The sequence below is a fragment of the Macaca mulatta genome, chromosome 10 (genome assembly GCF_049350105.2).
Source record: "Macaca mulatta isolate MMU2019108-1 chromosome 10, T2T-MMU8v2.0, whole genome shotgun sequence".
In the NCBI taxonomy this organism is placed as follows: Eukaryota; Metazoa; Chordata; class Mammalia; order Primates; family Cercopithecidae; genus Macaca; species Macaca mulatta.
The window spans coordinates 34,367,413-34,389,363 of NC_133415.1; the positions used below are offsets into that span (position 1 = coordinate 34,367,413).

General features: G+C 42.2%; 2 protein-coding genes across 27 annotated transcripts in view; one reads left to right on the top strand and one right to left on the bottom strand.

The window, feature by feature from the left end:
* The window catches only part of BID (BH3 interacting domain death agonist), an 82,591-nt gene extending 66,416 nt beyond the window's left edge, over positions 1–16,175 (top strand). Inside the window, exon 6 of the mRNA XM_077950978.1 lies at positions 15,797–16,175. Coding sequence (XP_077807104.1) covers positions 15,797–15,807 — 11 coding nt within the window. The 3' untranslated portion in view covers positions 15,808–16,175. The remainder of the gene's footprint in view (positions 1–15,796) is intronic.
* The window catches only part of BCL2L13 (BCL2 like 13), a 96,297-nt gene that overhangs the window by 22,818 nt on the left and 51,528 nt on the right, over positions 1–21,951 (bottom strand). For 4 of the 26 annotated variants that reach the window (XM_077950892.1, XM_015149669.3, XM_028828001.2 and 1 more), the window contains one exon: positions 16,363–16,519. Coding sequence is in view for 21 of the 26 variants with exons in the window: in XM_028828001.2 (XP_028683834.1) it covers positions 16,363–16,519 (157 nt within the window). In the remaining 5 variants the exon portion in view is untranslated. Of the gene's footprint in view, positions 1–3,004; positions 3,149–9,778; positions 9,871–16,362; positions 16,520–20,918; positions 21,088–21,903; positions 21,928–21,951 lie in introns of those variants that run through there. The other 22 variants (XM_077950877.1, XM_015149664.3, XM_077950876.1 and 19 more) reach the window with 12 other exon arrangements.

Sequence of the window (21,951 nt, forward strand, 5' to 3'; positions counted from 1 at the left end):
ATTCTTATTTTTAAGAACAGCTCAAAAAATATTTTTATTTTCCTAAGACAAATGCTCAGGATTTTCTTCAGTAAGCATTTGCCAAACACATAAACCTAGTATGTTCGATACTAGTATCCATAGTAATTAAATTTACACATTTTAAAAATTAACTCAAACCCTCAGATGCATAGTGGCTAAAAAACAATACTGAGGAGCATACTTTATGAAAAGTACTCTCTCTACGGAATCACTGACTGTTGAGCAAATTACAACAAGTAAACTTAAAAAACATTTCTTTTTTTTTTTTTTTTTTGGGACAGAGTCTCGCTCTGTAGCCCAGGCTGGAGCGCAGTGGCGAGATCTCGACCTCGGCTCACTGCAAGCTCCGCCTCCTGGGTTCACACCATTCTCCTGCCTCAGCCTCCTGAGTAGCTGGGACCACAGGCGCCTGCCACCGCACCCGGCCAATTTTTTGTATTTTTAGTAGAGACGGGGTTTCACCGTGGTCTCGATCTCCTGACCTCATGATCCGCCTACCTCAGCCTCCCAAAGTGCTGGGATTACAGGCGTGAGCCACCGCGCCCGGCTTAAAAAACATTTCTAGGCCCAAAGAAAGAAAGAAAAAAACCCGGGAGCAAGAACGGAAAAGACTAAAAATGATAAACAGTGAAATTAACCCAAGGAGATGAGTGAAGTCCAAATAAATGTCACTTCCTCAGTGCAGCCTCCCCTGAGTAATATAAAAACTCTGACCCCTACATCATGTGTCTCCCTGCGTTGTTGTCACAGCACGTAACTCCCTGTAGTGTATGAAGATACACTACACATCTTCACTGTGGTCTCTCTCCATTAGAGTGTCATCTATCTCGGGTCAAGGAAACGCTCTGCTGACAGCTCTCTACTGAGAACCTAGAACAGGGCACAGTATGCAGCAGGTGCTCAATACATGGCTGAATGAGGAATGACTGCTTGGAACAAGACAAATTGAAATAAAAAGATAAAATACAGATACAAATGCTGGGATGGATATACTGATATTTTAAAGAATAAGAGGAGGGGCCGGGCATAGTGGCTCATGCCTGTAATCCCAGCACTTTGGGAAGCTGAGGCAGGCAGATCACAAGGTCAAGAGATTCAGACCATCCTGGTCAACATGGCGAAACCCCGTCTCTACTAAAAACACAAAAATTAGCAGGGCGTGGTGGCAGGCGCCTGTAGTCCCAGCTACTCGGGAGGCTGAGGCATGAGAACCGCTTGAACTCAGGAGGCGGAGGTTGCAGTGAGCTGAGATTGTGCCACTGTACTCCAGCCTAGCAACAGAGTGAGACTCCGTCCTCACAAAAAAAAAAAAAAAAAAAAAAAATAAGAGGAGAGAGGGACAGAGGGAGGAAGGGAGAGAAGGTTCAGTTCAGCTAAGTAAGACATGAAATCCTAACCAGAAGCTATAATCAGGTCTCGAGCATATACATTTATTTGGCAAGGATTTTCATTAATGTCATTTTTAATACAGAAGGATTTCAAACAGTCTTCACTCCTTCAGGAAAGTTTAAAAAAAATATGGTTCATCCAAACTATTTAACTACTGTTAAAAAAGAAACACAGCCGGGCGTGGTGGCTCACACCTCTAATCCTAGCACTTTGGGAGGCCAAGGCAGAAGACTGCTTCAGCTCAGGAGTTTGAGATCAGCCTGGGCAACAGAGAAAGACCCTGTCTCTTTTTATTTAAAAAAAATAAATAAATATTTTAAAAACAAAAATAGAAATAAGTACGTTTCAAGTACGATGTGGAAGGAAGCCCATACTGTACAATACTTCTACATTTAAAACTATCAAGTATTATTGAGAGAAATTAAAGATATCCTTTAATATCAAAGGGATATTTGACATTTTGGGCTGGATTATTTAGAAAGAAAAAAAATAGATTTTAGGACAAAAAACATTTCTAGAGACAAAGTCCATAACTGTAATAATAAAACATTCAATTCACCAAGGGTTGATAATTACAACTTTTAGTCACCTACAATTGACAGAACTAAAGGGAAAATGGAAAATCTACCACCATAGTAGCAAATCTGAACATGTCTCTCTTAGCAAATAATTAGACAAAAAAATTGGAAATGACTGAAAGATTTAAAATACATAATTATTAAGACTGATTAAATGTGAATGGACACGTACAGACCTCTGCACCAACAATTAGAGAATATATGTTCTCCTGAAACACGCATAAAATATATATATATATATATTTGTTGTTGTTGTTGCTCTGTCGCCCAGGCTGGAGTGAAGTGGCGCTATCTTGGCTCACTGCAACCTCTGCCTCCCGGGTTCAAGTGATTCTCCTGCCTCGGCCTCCTGAGTAGCTGGGATTACAGGCACATGCCACCATACCCGGTTAATTTTTTGTATTTTTTTGTACAGACAGGGTTTCGTCATGTTGACCAGGCTGGTCTTGAACTCCTGACCTCAGGTGATTCACCCACCTCAGCCTCCCAAAGCACTGGGATTACAGATGTGCACCACTGCGCCCAGCCCTATATATATATATATATATTCTTTAAAATTGATCATGATAGTAGGCCATAACTCAAGTTTCAATGCCATGATGGCCGTGCTTTCTGATGAAACAGAATTAGTAATTGAAAAGAAAATTTTTAAACCCGTAAATATTTGGAAATTAAAAATAATTTCCAAGTAATTCAAGGGTCAAAGAACATATAAGGAAAATTTGAAAACAACCGAACTGAATAATAATAATAATTACATATCAAAAAATAGGATAGAGCACGGCACAGTGGTGGGCACCTATAGTCCCAGCCTGTGCTCCTGACTATTCAGGACCTGAGGCTGGATCACTTGAGCCCAGGAGTTTGAGACTGAAGCCTGCATGAGAGTGTCTGCTATTAGACGCTGCACTCCAGCCCGGACAACACAGCAAGAACCCATCTCTTAAGCAAAACAACAACAACAATGAACCTAATTTTTTTTCAAGAAAATATTTTTAATATATAACAGCTCATACCCAGCCACCTTGCTGAATGATGTACTCTGCCGAATAGTCCTCCAGGTATGTCACGCCAAACTGCAGCAGTGCACTCAAAGGTTCTTGACCACGTCTTGTCAATTCCAAAAGCATGTGTCGTAGCAAAACCAGAGGCACCAAAATCTTCGATGCAAAGATGAGAGAATAAAAAAACCACATTGAAATTCTTACAATGTGTTTTATATGTTCAACTACTAGAAAATTATACTTAAATGCATCATTAAGGTATTTTACTTTCATTATATAAAGGAAATAAAACAGTAACTTCTATTAGGACTTTTGTGAATACTGCATGTAGGTTTTATACAATAGGGAGGTAGAAATAGTTATTGAAAATAATTAGGCATGTGTGTGCCTGTATGTGTGTGTGAGAAATAACATATATAGAAGGAAATTCACTGAGGCATTATTAATTAATTTCTTTTTTCTTTTTTTTTGAGATGGAGTCTTGCTCTTTCGCCCAGGCAGTGGTGCAATCTTGGCTCACTGCAGCCTCCGCCTCTCAGGTTCAAGCAATTCTCTGCTCAGCCTCCTGAGTAGCTGGGATTACAAGTGTCCACCATGACGCCTGGCTAATTTTTGTATTTTAAGTAGAGACAGGGTTTCACCATGTTGGCCAGGCTGGTCTCAAACTCCTGGCCTCAAGTGACCTGCCCACCTCGGCCTCCCAAAGTGCTGGGATTATGGGCTTGTGCCACTGTGCCCAGCCTGAAGCATTATTTATAATAGCAGAAAACTAGAAAAACAACCCAACAGGGACTAGTTAAATAAATTATCATCATCCAGTAAAATATGCAGCTGTTAAAAAGACTTCGATCGCTTACTACCCAATCACCAGGATTTACTTTAAGTGAAAAAAGGCAAGTTATAGAAGAATATATACAGTACTATTTGCGTAATAAAAACATATACAAATATATATGTTTATATAATCCTACAGTATCTCCAGAAAAATTCGCAAGAAACTGGTAATACTGGTTGCCTAAAAGGAACTAGGTGACTGGCAACAAGGATGAGAGAAAACTTTTATTTTTCAAAGCCTATCTTTCTGTACTTTTTTGTACTTTGTACCAAGTGCTTTTATTATTTGGAAATAAGAACTTTTAAAAATTAGGCCGGGCGCGGTGGCTCAAGCCTGTAATCCCAGCACTTTGGGAGGCCGAGACGGGCGGATCACGAGGTCAGGAGATCGAGACCATCCTGGCTAACACAGTGAAACCCCGTCTCTACTAAAAAAATACAAAAATCTAGCCGGGCGAGGTGGCGGGCGCCTGTAGTCCCAGCTACTTGGGAGGCTGAGGCAGGAGAATGGCGTAAACCCGGGAGGCGGAGCTTGCAGTGAGCTGAGATCCGGCCACTGCACTCCAGCCTGGGTGACAGAGCGAGACTCCATCTCAACAAAAAAAAAAAAAAAAAAATTAAGAGCTATCTTGCAAAACTCATCAAAAGTCAAACATAAAAGATGCCATTACAATCTACACCTAATAACCATGTGGCTCAATACTTAAAAGTCATTAAAAATTACAACAGAAACTAACTAGAGTCCCTGTCTTCCTTTAAAAAAAAATGCATATTGAAAAAAAACTAAGTATTCAGGTAGCCATCTGCATGCAGTCTGTTTTGTCTAAAACATCAAGAGGTCCATATGCCTGGAAAAGGAATGCAAAAGGAAATGAAACCAATTCCAGTTCCTTGTTAGCAGACTACCAAGGAAATAACCGAGGGACGACAAAATACTTCTGCAGGAGGACAAACAAAAAACAATGAGTTTTATATTTCAAACTAACATTCCTTGGCTTTTAAAGAAAGGAAAAGAAAGCAGCCCTGGGGGAATCTCTATCAAAATCTGAAAGGAAGAATGCAGTGAACACATAATGTCTTTACTTCTTCACATTCTCAAGGCGCTCCAGCCCAAAATATATTGAAAACTCCTTCTTAACACTGATGGAGTAGCATAGGGCGATAAGGAAGAACACATTAGGCATTTCCACAATAAGAAAACTTACACTATTACACAAACAAACAAAAAACTGTTTATATTTTGCCATGGGTAGCAGCAGGTAAGGAGTGGCTCATGAACCAGTGGTGCTAATCTGTGTATCAACTTAAAGGTCTGGGATGTCCTGGACTTCAAAACATTCTAATTTCCCATAATAATCCATGATACTATAACATTTTAAAGTTATTCATATTTAAGCTCTATTACCTCTTGGGGAAATAAGTTGTAAATATTTTATGCTTGTTATACAAAATACCAGTAAGTTTTATGTGTTCCAAATTTAACTCTTTCATATATCAAAAAGCAGACACCCTAGTTTTACTACGTAAGAATCTAGTGATAAATCTGCAATTCTCTTTCACTCCTGGAAGAGGAGTGAAAAGCCTCACTCACTAGACTTCCAGTCTGAAATCCACTATTCTCTTATTCTGTTTTTCATATGGCCATTGCTCCATTGCAATGCAAAGTGATCCATTTGATCACTTAAGTTCCCTTTTCTGGATCTTCCCTATTTCAATATCTTTCTTGAAACGCAGTAACCACAGTGCAGAAACGTCATTTTTCAGGATGGACATTTTCTATGTGGTTGGTAATACGCTTCTTGGTGGTACATGCTATGTCAGATGACTCGTTTTTTTTCCCTTCATTCCTCATACAGCTATTAAATGACTACCATATACCAGGCTTACCTATTTGGCATGCTATCTTCAGGGACCTGTATGATGACGTCCAAGGCCACTGTACCATTTAGATTGTCTTTAAGCAGCTAAATCCTAAGAGGATTTACACATAATCCTACACACAAAGCTCCATGAGTTAATTCTACAACTGACCTCCATCAATTTGACATTTTACCATCCACAAGAATTTTACATAATCTGCACAACTGATTTTTTTTGGACTCTTCCCTCCCACATTATTTTTTTAAATGTTAAAACAAAACTAGATCCCCAGGCATCCACTCCTAGAAGAACCCACGATTCACATGTCTAGGTCTAAAAAGTCAGCAAACAGTTTTATCTTTGATTCTTTCTTAAAAGTCATTTCCTTACTGGATAACAGTAATCCCCACATCATATATAATTTTTTTTTTCTTCAACTGTTTTTGCAATGAAATGCTAAAGTATTTTTGGCCATCAAAACAGATTACCTCCACTGGCTTACCTTTATCCACACACTTATTTAATCTCCTGACATCTCTTCAAACACTATGTGGTCTCTTTAACAGGTTAGACCTACTTAAATTCAGTGACATTATCCTTTTATTAAAGAATATATGAGCTTGCTTGGTATAGAAATGAAGCATACTAACTTACAGCTCTGAGAGTCCCTTTCATTACAACGAATATTTATGATAACAGTGACATATTTTGCTCCACCAATCTATTTAATCCTTCTGTGACTTAACAGTTCTAATAAAAATCATATTGGCCGGGCGCGGTGGCTCAGGCCTGTAATCCCAGCACTTTGGGAGGCCGAGACGGGCGGATCACAAGGTCAGGAGATCGAGACCAGCCTGGCTAATACGGTGAAACCCCATCTCTACTAAAAAATACAAAAAACTAGCCGGGTGAGGTGGCGGGCGCCTGTAGTCCCAGCTACTCGGGAGGCTGAGGCAGGAGAATGGCGTAGACCCGGGAGGCGGAGCTTGCAGTGAGCTGAGATGCGGCCACTGCACTCCAGCCTGGGCGACAGAGCGAGACTCCGTCTCAAAAAAAAAAAAAAAAAAAAAAAAATCATATTCTACAAATTTTATCTATACCGAATTCACTGATTAGGTTTGTCTTTGATTTGTGTGCTTCAAAATACAGTGTAAGAGACAACCAGATATTATATGTCACCCAGTGTGATGCAATAGGAAACAGATAAAACCACCCATTAGGTATTCTTGCCAAAAAGATTGAACCTGAATCTGATCAGGAAGGAAATACAGACACAGAAGAATATGTTAAGTGGTATCTCAGTGATATAGTCAATTAAATCCAGAAATTAGAAAATTTTTCAGGAAAAATAACTTGTAACTAAATTAAAGAGAGAAAAAAAAGAGGGAGGATAAGTCTACATATTAAAAGAGACTTCAGGCACATATTATTTACTCCATTTATTTGAAATGTCCAGAACAGACAAAAATTCATTAAGACAGAAAGTAGAGTCATTGTTGCTGTGGGCTGGGAGGAGCAGGAAAGGAAATGGGGAGTAACTACTAATAGGCAGAGTGACTACTAATAGGTATGGGCTTTCTTTTCTTTTTTTTCTGAAACAGTCTGGCGCTGTTGTGCAGGCTGGAATACAGTGGCACGATCTCGGCTCACTGCAACCTCCACCTCCTAGGCTCAAGCCATCCTCCCACCTCGGCCTCCCAAATAGCTCAGAATACAGGTGCGCACCACCATGTCTGGCTTTTTTTTTTTAAGAGACAGGGTCTTGCTATGTTGCCCAGGCTGGTCTCGAACTTCTGGGCTCAAGCGATCATCCTGCCTCAGCCTCCCAAAGTGCTGGGATTACAGGTGTGAGTTACTGTACTGCATCCAGCCCTTTATAAAATATATTTCAGGCCGGGTAGGGTGGCTCATGCGTGTAATCCCAGCACTTTGGTAGGACAAGGCAGGTAGATCACCTGAAGTCAGGGGTTTGAGACCAGCCTGGCCAACATGGCGAACCCCGTCTCTACTAAAAGTACAAAAATTAGCTGGGTTTAATGGTGGGCACCTGCAAGCCCAGCTACTTGGGAGGCTGAGGCAGGAGAACTGCTTGAACCCGGGAGGCAGAGGCTGCAGTGAGCCGAGATTGCACCACTGTACTCCAGGCTGGGCAACAAAGCGAGACTCCAACAACAACAACAACAAAAGGCTGGGCATAGTGGCTCACACTTGTAATCCCAGCAATTTGGGAGGTTGAGGTGAGTGGCAGATCACAAGGTCAGGAGTTTGAGACCAGCCTGGCCGCCAACACAGTGAAACCCCATCTCTACTGAGAATACAAAAATTAGCTGGGCGTGGTAGCGGGTACCTATAATCCCAGCTACTCGGGAGGCTGAAGCAGGAGAACTGCTTGAACCTAGGAGGCGGAGGCTGCAGTGAGCCAAGATCATGCCACTGCACTTCAGCCTGGGCGACAGAGTTAGACTCCATCTCAAAAATAAATAAATAAATAAAATAAATCTATTTCAAATGTCTATATCAGAGAGAATATTTTCTCTTATTCCAAAAAGCAAACAAGGCAAATAGATATCTTAACAAATTATGTACTGACAGGCAACATACTAATATTCTATTAATAGTGACCATTTGAGAATAAGGTACCACGTGTTAAAGCTAATAGCTGCTGTTTACTGAGCTTTACTATGGTGCCTGATAATATGCTTAATAAGTACTGAACATTTATTATCTCATTTAATTCTAATAAAACTTACGAGGCTAGTATTGTTTCCCATTTCACAAATGAGAAAACTAAGATTCAGAGACCTTCCTATAACAAACCTGCACATACATGTCCCCTGAATCTAAAATAAAAGTTGAAATTTTTTTTTTTTGAGACGGAGTTTCACTCTTGTTGCCCAGGCTGGAATGCAATGGCGCAATCTTGGCTCACTGCAACCTCCAACTCCCAGGTTCAAGCGATTCTCCTGCCTCAGCCTCCTGAGTAGCTGGGACTACAGGCATGCACGACCATGCCCGGCTAATTTTGTATTTTTAGTAGAGATGGGGGTTCTCCATGTTGGTCAGGCTGGTTGTGAACTCCCAACCTCAGGTGATCCGCCCGCCTCGGCCTCCCAAAGTGCTGGGATTACAGGCATGAGCCACCACACCCGGCCGTAATTTTTTTTTTTTTTTTTTAAAGAGAACCTGCCCACAGACACACATCCTGTCCATGGCAAAGCTAAAATCTGAAACAAGTTTGGTTATGTATCTAATATACATCAATTAGGTACATAAGGTCACATGTCTGACTCATGACAGACAATTCTTCATAGAGGTAGGTGTCTGTAAAAGTAACAGTCCTGAATTTTCTCATCTCCAGCACTGTATCCCTCAAGGCTGCCCTTCTTTCTCATATTGCACGGAGCCACCCCATACTGCATCCCCCTACACCCTGCCTTCTCAAGGTGCTAAGCAGGTAATACAGTCTAAGATAGTAGATAGGCAATATGTACCGTGGAAAAAACAGAAGCTAGAATCAGATCTTAGTTCTAGTGTTGGTTCCAATATTTACTGGTCAAGGGATTCTAGGCAAGTCATTGAACTTTTCTTTCTGATTACCTACCTAACTAGCTAAATAATAATAAAATCTATTCTGTCTTCTGCAAAGACGGTTGGGATGCTCAAATGGTATGTGACACGAGACACTGTGTAAGTTATAAAACATCAATGGTATTATTCATCTAAGAGAACAGGAAGAGGCTACCTCCCAAGTGAAGTCTTTATTCTTCTTCCCCAAGACACAATCACGTGTTAATAAATATATAACCTTCTGGAGGTAAATGGCATGTCTAACACAGAGAAATGAAGAAATGATGGGAAAATTGGGACAGAAAGGAAGGGGCCATACTATAGGACCATAATTTTGAGCCAAGCAGAACCTTGCAGCATTAATCAAAAAACCAGTTATTTAACCAAAAATATCCACTTAACATAGATTTGCGCATTAAAGTACGAGCTCTAACAGTTTTCTGCTGCATGATGCTAGCAATTCCTCCTATATCTTATCATTAACACACTAAAATCTTTTAAGAGAAAAGATCATTGTGATGATACCTTATTCCAGCCGCTGGCATGAACTGTGGTCTCCAGTGTACATTCCCGAAATGCCTGATATGTCACTGGCCTGTAGAGATTTTTTTAAAAGTCTGTGTCACAAAGAAAGAAAATTCTATATTTCCAGATGAATAAATAAACAGTCACTACTCTGTTGAACTTTTTGCTAAAGTGACAAGGATTATTCAACATACTGTTTTGTACAAGATGTGGCTTTTCACACTGGTATGCACTTTTTTCAAGCATTCTATAAGCTGTGATGCATGCTTGGGAAATAGTTAATAACATAACAAGATAAATGTATATTCTAGTAATTTTTTTTGTAACTGCTTGGAACTTATAGGATAGGATTTTTATGCTGCAAAGAAATACCTGAATTATTAATACAGGATAAAATAATAACAAATAGAAATGATCTCATAAGTACAATGAAAACCGGAATTTTAACTTTTCTTAAAGGCAAAAAATCTAAAATATTTTAAAACTAAAGAGACATGTCACTGGAAGACTTTTCATATAGAGGAGACAAGAGTTGAAATCAATATCGCAATAAATTGAGTCCAATTTTTAAATTTTTAATTAAAAAAATTTTTTTGGGGCCGGGCGCGGTGGCTCATGCCTGTAATCCCAGCACTTTGAGAGGCCGAGGCGGGTGGATCACGAAGTCAGGAGATCAAGACCATCCTGGCCAACATGGTGAAACCCCGTCTCTACTAAAATACAAAATATTAGCCAGGAGTGGTGGTGTGTGCCTAGAGTCCCAGCTACTCGGGAGGCTAAGGCAGGGGAATCGCTTGAACCAGGGAGGTGGAGACTGCAGTAAGCCGACATCGTACCACTGCACTTCAGCCTAGTGACAGTGTGAGACTCCATCTCAAGGAAAAAAAAAAATTTTTTTTGTTTTTTGAAATGGAGTCACCTACATTGCCCAGGCTGGTCTCAAACTCCTTGGGCTCAACTGATACCTCCCACCTTAGCCTCAGTGCCAGCTGGGATTACAGGCCTGTCCCACCACCCCGAGCTGGAGTCCTATTTTTAACTTGGAGTATTATGATACAAGGGTAGAGAGATTTCTGATTATTTAAGCCTTTCTGATTATTTAAGTCCTAGTCATACCCAAAACTCGAATCATTGATAACACTCACTCATTTCTTGAGTGACTTCAAGTACTTTATTTCAAGCACGGTTTCATGCGTAAATGTTAAAAACAAAAGACTTGGGACCAACTAACATATGAAGGCATCAATTGCTCAGATAATAGATTTAAAATTAATTAATTAATTAAAAATTTACCTTCCCTCCTTTTGGGCAAAGTATTAACAAACATGTAAGAAAGAATGGGCTAGGTGCAGTGGCTCACGCCTGTAATCCCAACACTTTGAGAGGCCAAGGCAGGTGGATCACTTGAGGTCAGGAGTTCAAGACCAGCCTGACCAACATGACAAAACCCCATCTCTACTAAAAATACAAAAATTAGAAAACAAAATACAAAAATTAGCCTGGCATAGTGGCACATGCCTGTAATCCCAGCTGCTCAGGAGGCTGAGGCAGAAGAATGGCTTGAACCAAGGAGGTAGAGGTTGCAGTTGAGCCGAGACTGTGACACTGCACTCCAGCCTGGGCAACAAGAGCGAGACTCTGTCTCAAATTTAAAAAAAAGAAAAAGAAAGAAAAGAAAAAGAAAAAGAAAGAAAAGAAGGAGTCTTGCTTTTGTAGGGTTTTAAAATACCACCCCAAAGGCATTTTTCTGCTCTGACCATTGTGGCCTATGACCTCCTTAGTTTAAGAATATTTAAAGGCCGGGAGCAGTAGCTCAAGCCTGTAATCCCAGCACTTTGGGAGGCCGAGACGGGTGGATCAAGAGGTCAGGAGATCGAGACCATCCTGACTAACACGGTGAAACCCCGTCTCTACCAAAAAATACAAAAAACTAGCCGGGCGAGCTGGTGGGCGCCTGTAGTCCCAGCTACTTGGGAGGCTGAGGCAGGAGAATGGCGTAAACCCGGGAGGTGGAGCTTGCAGTGAGCTGAGATCCAGCCACTGCACTCCAGCCCGGGCGACAGAGCAAGGATCCGTCTCAAAAAAAAAAGAATATTTAAGATTGATAATAGCTACCACTTATTGTTAGCCTATTATGTTAGGTTTTAATATTTTATATATTTATATTTTATATTACATATTATCATATCACATATTTGGAAACCAAAGCTCAGAAAAGCTAAGAAATTATCCCAAACCCACATAGCTGGAAAGCAGCAAGGCAGGAATTCACACTCAGTTAGATCTGGTATCAAAGGCATTACACTACTTCATTTCAAGTTAAGATTCTGACACATGCCATGACAATGTCTCCATGTCACATGTGGCTAACGAGCATTAGAAATGTGGCCAGTGTGCTGAAGGTATAGTATACACACTAGACTTCAATGAGGAAGAAAAAACAATCAAGATAGCTCAGCATTTTTTTGTACTGAAGACATGTTGAAATATTTTAGATGCACTGCGCTAAATAAACTATTAAAAATTTTAAATTTCATTTTACTTTTTTACATGGCTGCTAGTTTGTAATTACATATTAAAACTACATTATATGTGACTTGCATTGAACAGCACTGGTCTAGATATTTCAGAAAAGAATCCTGATGACACAGGTATCATTCTTTCCCCTAAGTCTGTTTCAGATCAATACTACAGTGATGCTGAAAAGAAATGCGGTAGCAGAGACGGCCTCTATAATAATGAAATATATACAGCATACACTATCTTCCTGACATCACCTTCCCATTAAAGTGAGCCTAGTACTTTTCAGATGCCTTGGGCTAAGTAGCAGATTCGTGTAAAACTTGAACTTTAGCAGATACTACACAGTCTACCTACCTATATTCTCCCTGAAGCTTTACTTGCATATATCAGTCCCTTCACTTCCTTTCCTGAACTGTTTGGTGCTGCTGGGGGGTCACAGTAGTCCTTACTGGTTGTTTGTCTACCAGGCTAAAGTATTTTAGCATCGTTCTGAATGAAACATGATTTGAAACATTATATACACAGACATATATGCACAAAAAAATGCAGCAGATTAAAACATTCAAAGGAAATCAAATACATAGAAAAGTAAGTAGCTAAATAACCAATCCTACCTAGTGACTTATTACAATAGAGCAAAGAAGAAAAGAGCGGGGCAGGATACCTTTTTGAAACAGATGTTCTGTAAGAAGCGTTCAGCATTAACTTCCTACATTAAAACCTTTTGAAGGAATCAGTTGTATTTTCTACCTTACAATATTGCCTTCAACCTTTATAATACTTCTAGTTTATGTAGTTTATCATCCATTAGTTATTTTCAAGGTACAAGTAACAGAGCTTAAAACTTCTAAAAACAGATTTCTGAAAAAAAAAGAGACCTGACTTTGATACATAACCAATTTCAAAAATAATTCTATCAAGATTTGGGAAAAAAATAAACATTCGTCCAAGCCAATTCTCCTTTAAATAGAATTTGCCATGAGAAGACATCAATTTTTCCTATAGATCATAAAAAGGACTTCAGAAACAAAACTTCAAAAAAGTTACATACCACTGTTTTTTGAAGAGCTTATACTATACCATAAAGTTAAAATTAACACATGGAGAATTGAAATATTAAGGGTGACATGGTTTGCTCCAAGCCAAAGTCTGTATCAAATTTGGAAAAAGATTCTTTGTTTTTTTTTTTTTTTTGAGACAAGAGTCTCGCTCCGTCGCCCAGGCTGGACTGCAGTGGCGCAATCTCGGCTCACTGCAAGCTCTGCCTCCCGGGTTCACACCATTCTCCTGCCTCAGCCTCCTGAGCGGCTGGGACTACAGGTGCCCGCCACCACACTGGGCTAATTGTTTTATATTTTTAGTAGAGACGGGGTTTCAACGTGTTAGCCAGGATGGTCTCGATCTCATGACCTTGTGATCCGCCCACCTCAGCTTCCCAAAGTGCTGGAATTACAGGCATGAGCCACCGCGCCCAGCCAGGGAAAAGATTCTTTTGTCTGCACCTTTCACTTCATTATTTTACTCCTGGTCCTGATAACTTTTACATTTTTGTGGGGAGAGGAGTGAAGCAGCAAACTTCTTTCTTTAAGTCTTACATGTAACCTCAGAATAGAAAATATATGAAAGTCCACGTGCTCTGATTTAAGAAGAGTGGAAGAATAAATAAATAAGTAAGGCACAGCACAATGGCTCACACCTGTTATCTTAGCACTTTGGGGAGGCTGAGGTGGGAGAGTTGCTTGAGACCAGGAGTTATAAGACTAGTCTGGGCAACACAGTGAGACCCTGTCCCTACAAACAATTTAAAATAAATAAATAAATAAGAAAGAAGAGTGGAGAGGCCCTAATGAGCTCAACCCACTCACTATTCCTCACTTCTTCAGGACCCCTGCAGCACCTCAGTGCCTAAGGCTCCATAGAACACTTTTTGAAAACTGCTGTAAATCCAAATTTCCTGTGTAAGTTTTATTTCCCAACACCCATATGCTTCTCTCTACATTTATATTTAAGTTTTACTATATATTAGGTTAAGAAAATCCAAATACGACTTTTTAAATTTTTATTTTTAGAGACAAGGTCTTGTTCCGTTGCCCAGGCTGGAGTGCCACAGTGGTGTGATCATAGCTCACTGCAGCCTCAAACTATTGGGCTCAAGCGATCCTCCCACCTCAGCCTCCCAAGTGGCTGGGACTACAGGAACATGCCACCACACTGGCTAATTTTCTTTTTTTTTTTTTTTGAGACGGAGTCTGGCTCTGTCGCCCGGGCTGGAGTGCAGTGGCCGGATCTCAGCTCACTGCAAGCTCCGCCCCCCCGGGTTTACGCCATTCTCCTGCCTCAGCCTCCCGAGTAGCTGGGACTACAGGCGCCCGCCGCCTCGCCCGGCTAGTTTTTTTGTATTTTTTTAGTAGAGACGGGGTTTCACCGTGTTCACCAGGATGGTCTCAATCTCCTGACCTCGTGATCCGCCCGTCTCGGCCTCCCAAAGTGCTGGGATTACAGGCTTGAGCCACCGCGCCCGGCCCACACTGGCTAATTTTCTAACAAATTGGTTTGTAGAGGCAGGGTCTGGCTGTGCTGCCCAGGCTGTCATCAACTCCTGGCCTCAAGCCATCCTCCCACCTGGACCTCCCAAAGTACTGAGATTACCAAATATGATTTCATTTCACTGTTTAAGCATAACTAGTATTTTTACATTTGCTCATTTCACAATACTATGCGGCAAAAATTCAAATTCTCCTAAAACCCAAATTACTTTCTTCTAACAAATGGTAATCGATATATACTTTGCTTACGTGAAAATAAAAAAAAAAATTTTTTTCTTTCACATAGAATCTCCCTCTGTCACCTAGGTTGGAGTGCAATGGCGTGATCTTGGCTCACTGCACCCTCCACCTCCCGGGTTCAAGTGATACTCCTGCCTAAGCCTCCCGAGTAGCTGGGATTATAGACACCTGCCACCATGCTCGGCTAATTTTTGTATTTTTACTAGAGATGGGGTTTCGCCATGTTGGCCAGGCTGATCTCCAACTCCTGACCTCCAGTGATCCCCCCGCCTCAGCCTCCCAAAGTACTGGGATTACAAGCTGATTTTTAATATTTATAATAAATGATTTGGTTCTAATACTTTCCTTATTACTAGCTTCTTGTCTTTAGCTTTAATATGGTCAGAACCATAGCTAGGAGAGAAGTTCCTTCTGTAAGAATGTAAAAGCAGTTCCACGGGCAGACGTGCAACCCTCAAGCTGAGCAACTTCTGGGAAACAGATGTAATTTTTTGGGGTTTTTTTTTTTTTTTTTTTGAGATGGAATCTTGCTCTGTCACCCAGGCTGGAGTGTAGTAGCGCGATCTCGGCTCACTGCAACCTCTGCCTCCCGGGTTCAAGCGATCCTTCTCCCTCAGTCTCCCAAGTAGCTGGGACTACAGGCACACGCCACCACGCCCGGCTAATTTTTGTATTTTTAGTAGAGATGAGGTTTCACTATATTGGCCAGGCTGGTCTTGAACTCCTGACCTCATGATCCGCCCATCTTGGCTTCCCAAAGTGCTGGGATTACAGGCATGAGCCACCGCACCCGGTCAACACTATGTTAAATACAGAATTCTAAAATACAGATATAGTGTTAATCCCACATTAAAATGCACAAAACACTAGTCATTATATTCATGTCGCCACTAGAGGAAATAGCAGTAAAAAGTGGTCGGGGGAAGTGTAACTTGTATTTACAACTTGGTAAAAGCATTCGTTGAAACCTGACAGCTCAACATGTAAATACAAATTAACAAATCTATGTTGGAATAGCTAAATCACTCCTATAAAGCAAAACTGTCGTTCAAAACACAAAGATGCTTTGGGAAAGCAAATGAAGGAAATGTAAAGAAAACTGAGGAAAGAAGTGACACTGTTCACCTAAAACACAGCCCTAACCAATCCAGCGCTGCATGAGAGATCCAGAGCCTAACACTGTTCACCTAAAACACAGCCCTAACCAATCCAGCGCTGCATGAGAGATCCAGAGCCTACTTAAAGAAGCACATCCCACTCAGCAGTGTAACTCACTGGCTCAGGAGCATTTGCAATGCTGTATGGAGAGGCTCTTTCAGTTCCTGGGACACTTTTTCTCCAAGATGGGCCAAGCAGTCTTCCATTGAGCTTTCTGGATTGGCAGGGCTGAACACTGGAGAAGTGTGACGGTCAAAGCCTGTGCTGGTGAAGGCTGAAGACAGGACAAAAGAAAAACCTAATATAATAAACAATATCTATAAAATTAGTCGGGCGTGGTGGTGCATGCCTGCAATCCCAGCTACTCAGGAGCCTGAGACAGGAGAATCGCTTGAACCCGGGAGGCAGAGGTTGTGATGAGCCGAGATCACGCTATTGCACTCCAGCCTGGGCAACAAGAGTGAAACTCCGTCTCAAAAACAAACAAACAAACAAAAAAACAATAATATCAAAGGTTGTGCTATAAAAGGCCACAGGATTAAGACAACCACTGTCAGGAACAAGCTAATCATTACAAGCCACTTAAAAAGGTGGGGTAATCATTGTGAACATTAATCTTTGTTGGCGCGTAAACATTGATAGGTCATAAATTTAGAGGTTCTTTTAGGTTTTAATGAAAAAGCTTAGTTTTTAAGAGAAAAGAAGCAACGAAACTGACATGTTATAATAAGCTAATCAATTTAGTTTATGATTACTGACAAACAAGTATAAGAATGATAAACAAAAGGCAATTCCTGGCTCTATTATCCCTCTCTTAAAATTTTGTTTTTAAGATTTTGTTTTACATTTATAAAAGTGGCACTTAATCAGATTCTTATCATCCTCAGAGGATGAGTCCATTGCTTTCATTTCCTTATTAAAATGAACTTTCAACCTTAATATTACTACACATGGATAAATTTTAAAACTATTATATGAAGATTATACAAACAAATATAAAAGCTGAACCAGAAGCTGAGCACAGTGGCTCATGTCTGTAATCCCAGCATTTTGGGAGGCCGAGGTGTGCAGATGGCTTGAGTCCAGGGGTTCGAGACCAGCCTAGGCAACATGGCAAAACCACATCTCTACTAAAAATACAAAACATTAAGGCCTGGTGCAGTGTGGCTCATGCCTGTAATCCCAGCACTTTGGAAGGCCAAAGCTGGGCAGATCACCTGAGGTCAGGAGTTCGAGACCAGCTTGACCAACATGGGGAAACCCTGACTCTACTAAAATACAAAAATTAGCCGGGTGTGATGGTGCATGCCTATAATCCCAGCTACTCAGGAGAATCGCTTGAACCTAGGAGATGGAGGTTGCAGTGAGCCAAGATCGTGCCATTGCACTCCAGCCTGGGCAACAAGAGTGAAACTCCTTCTCAAAAAAAAAAAAAAAAAGGGCCAGGCACGGTGGCTCACGCCTGTAATCCCAACACTTTGGGAGGCCAAAGCGGGCGGATCACGAGGTCAGGAGATTGAGACCATCCTGACTAACACGGTGAAACCCCGTCTCTACTAAAAACACAAAAAATTAGCTGGGCATGGTGGCGGGCGCCTGTAATCCCAGCTACTCGAGAGGCTGAGGCAGGAGAATGGCGTGAACCTGGGAGGCAGAGCTTGCAGTGAGCTGAGATCGCGCCATTGCACTCCAGCTTGGGTGACAGAGCAAGACTCCGTCTCAAAAAAAAAAAAAAAAAAAAAAAAAATTAGCTGGGTGCGGTGGCTCACGCCTATAGTCCCAGCTACTTGGGGGGCTAAAGTGGGAGGATCACTTGAGCCCGGGAGGTCAGGAGTTCAAGATCAGCTTGACCAACATGGGGAAACCCTGACTCTACTAAAAATACAAAAATTAGCCAGGCATGATGGTGCATGCCTGTAATCCCAGCTACTCAGGAGAATCGCTTGAACCTAGGAGATGGAGGTTGCAGTGAGCCAAGATCGTGCCATTGCACTCCAGCCTGGGCAACAAGAGTGAAACTCCTTCTCAAAAAAAAAAAAAAAAGGGCCAGGCACCGTGGCTCACGCCTGTAATCCCAACACTTTGGGAGGCCGAAGCGGGCAGATCACGAGGTCAGGAGATTGAGACCATCCTGACTAACATGGTGAAACCCCGTCTCTACTAAAAACACAAAAAATTAGCTGGGCATGGTGGCGGGCGCCTGTAATCCCAGCTACTCGGGAGGCTGAGGCAGGAGAATGGCGTGAACCTGGGAGGCAGAGCTTGCAGTGAGCTGAGATCGCGCCATTGCACTCCAGCTTGGGTGACAGAGCAAGACTCCGTCTCAAAAAAAAAAAAAAAAAAAAAATTAGCTGGGTGCGGTGGCTCACGCCTATAGTCCCAGCTACTTGGGGGGCTAAAGTGGGAGGATCACTTGAGCCCGGGAGGTCAGGAGTTCAAGATCAGCTTGACCAACATGCGGAAACCCTGACTCTACTAAAAATACAAAAATTAGCCAGGCATGATGGTGCATGCCTGTAATCCTGGCTACTCAGGAGAATCGCTTGAACCTAGGAGATAGAGGTTGCAGTGAGCCCTGATCATGACACTGCACTCCAACCTGGGCAACAAAGTGAGACTCTGTCTCCCAAAAAAATAACCAAATTAATTAAATAAAAATAAAATAAAACTTGAACCCAGAAAAAGCAGTCATAACTTGTTGTAGAGACTTAACCATTCCCTAACTGCAGGAAGAGCAAGCAGAGTAACTGTTGTTCCAGAGTACAAATGGGATGCAAGGCATAAACTACCAGGAAAGCAGGCAACTTGCACCCACTCCCAAGATTTAGCCATCATCTGTATAAAATACTTATTAAATTAACCTAAGGCTTACTCCTATAAGGCTGCAACTTTTACTATAGAGTTAAGTATGTATTTCATTATAAAGTGCTTGCCTCCAAGAAAGATGCAAATGGCTGCAAAGTGCACAAATACTTTGTTGTTTGAGCAAGCTGGAGAGCATCGATTTTAATGGTCTAGCTTAGATAATATGGGGTTCAGTAAGTGAATGTATTTAAACCTTTTGTTACTCTCTTCTTTCTACCTTTTACCCATTTTACTATGCAGGAGTGCTGTTACCAGAATATACATCAAGAGAATCGGAAATTTAATCGCTTCAAAATGTTAATAAAGAAATATAATGGCTGTGCGCGGTGCTTCACACCTGTAACCCCAGCACTTTGGGAGGCCGAGGCGGGTGGATCACAATGTCAGGAGATTGAGACCAGCCTGACCAACGTGAAACCCCATCTCTACTAAAAATACAAAAATTAGCCAGGCATGATGGCGAGCGCCTATAATCCCAGCTACTCAGGAGGCTGAGGCAGGAAAATCGCTTAAACTCAGGAGGCAGAGGTTGCAGTGAACTGAGATCGCACCACTGCACTCCAGCCTGGGTGACAGAGCGAGACTCCTCAAAAAAAAAAGAAAAAAAAGGCCGGGCACAGTGGCTCAAGCCTGTAATCCCAGCACTTTGGGAGGCCGAGAAGGGCGGATCACGAGGTCAGGAGATCGAGACCATCCTGGCTAACACGGTGAAACCCCCTCTCTACTAAAAAATACAAAAAAACTAGCCGTAGCCGGGCACGGTGGCTCAAGCCTGTAATCCCAGCACTTTGGGAGGCTGAGACGGGCGGATCACAAGGTCAGGAGATCGAGACCATCCTGGCTAACACGGTGAAACCCCGTCTCTACTAAAAAATACAAAAAGCTAGCCGGGCGAGGTGGCGGGCGCCTGTAGTCCCAGCTACTCGGGAGGCTGAGGCAGGAGAATGGCGTGAACCCGGGAGGCGGAGCTTGCAGTGAGCTGAGATCCGGCCACTGCACACCAGCCCGGGTGACAGAGCGAGACTCCGTCTCAAAAAAAAAAAAAAAAAAAAACTAGCCGGGCGAGGTGCGGGCCCCTGTAGTATCAGCTACTCGGGAGGCTGCGGCAGGAGAATGGCATAAACTTGGGAGGCGGAGTTTGCAGTGAGCTGAGATCCGGCCACTGCACTCCAGCCTGGGCAACAGAGCGAGACTCGGTCTCAAAAAAAAAAAAAGAAAGAAAGAAAAGGAAGAAATATAAAAGACAAGACTAACATTAGCTTTCAGGATTACTTGTACATTCTTTTTTTTTTTTGTTTTTCCAAACGGTCTCACTTTGTCACCCAGGCTGGAATGCAGTGGCATGATCTTGGCTCACTACAACCTCTGCTTCCTGGGTTCAAGAGATTCTCATGCCTTAGCCTCCCAGGTAGCTGGGATTACAGGTGTGTGCCAACCCGCCTGGCTAACTTTTTTTTTGTATTTTTAGTAGAGGCAGGGTTTCGCCATGTTGGCTGGGGTCGTCTCAAACTCCTGACCTCAAGTGATCCACCCGCCTCAGCCTCCTAAAATGCTGGGACTACAGGCGTGAGCCACGGCACCCAGTGTCAGGATTATTTGTACATTTCTATTCACATTTTTTCTCTACCAATGAGGAACTTGAGTTATAAACATAATTTATAATTTTGATCATTAAAAATTATTGGGCAGGCCGGGCGCGGTGGCTCACACCTATAATCCCAGCACTTTGGGAGGCCGAGGTAGGCAGATCATGAGGTCAGGAGATCGAGAACATCTGGGCTAACAAACCCCGTCTCTATTAAAAATACCAAAAGATCAGCCGGGTGTGGTGGTGGGCGCCTGTGGTGGTGGGCAACTGTGGTCCCAGCTACTCGGGAGGCTGAGGCAGTAGAATGGTGTGAACCCAGAAGATGGAGCTTCTAATGAGCCAAGATGGCATCACTGCACTCCAGCCTGTGCAACAGAGCAAGGCTCCATCTCAGAAAAAAAAAGAAAAAGAAAAAGAAAAAATTATTGGGCAATATACATCCACACAAAAACTTGCACAAGAATATTCACAGCAGCATTATACGTAACAGTAAACAAGTAGAAACAACCTAAATTTCCATTAACTCATGAATGAATAAACAAAATGTGGCACATCCACACAGTGGAATATTATTTGACTGTAAAAAGTAATGAAGTACTGATACATGCTACAACATGGATGACCTTTGAAAACATTATGCTAGGCTGGGCACAGTGGCTCAAGCCTGTAATCCTAGTACTTTGGCAGGCCGAGATGGGCGGATCACGAGGTCAGGAGATGGAGACCATCCTGGTTAACACGGTGAAACCCCGTCTCTACTAAAAAATACAAAAAACTAGCCAGGCGACGTGGTGGGCGCCTGTACTCCCAGCTACTCGGGAGGCTGAGGCAGGAGAATGGCGTAAACTCAGGAGGCGGAGCTTGCAGTGAGCTGAGATCCGGGCACTGCACCCCAGCCTGGGTGACAGAGCGAGACTCCGTCTTAAAAAAAAAGAAAACATTATGCTAAATCAGCCAGGTGCAGCAGCTCACGCCTGTAATCCCAGTACTCTGGGAAGCTGAGGCAGGCGGATCACTTGAGGTGAGGAGTTGGAGACCAGACTGGCCAATATGGTGAAACCCCATCTCTGCTAAAACCAAAAATAAGCTGTGCATGGTGGTGGGCACCTGTAATCCCAGCTACTCAAGAGGCTGAGGCTGGAGAATTGCTTGAACCTTAAAGTTGGAGGTTGCAGTGAGCCCAGATCATGCCACTGCATGCCAGCCTGTGCAACAGAGCAAGGTGATGTCTTAAATAACAGCAACAAGAACAA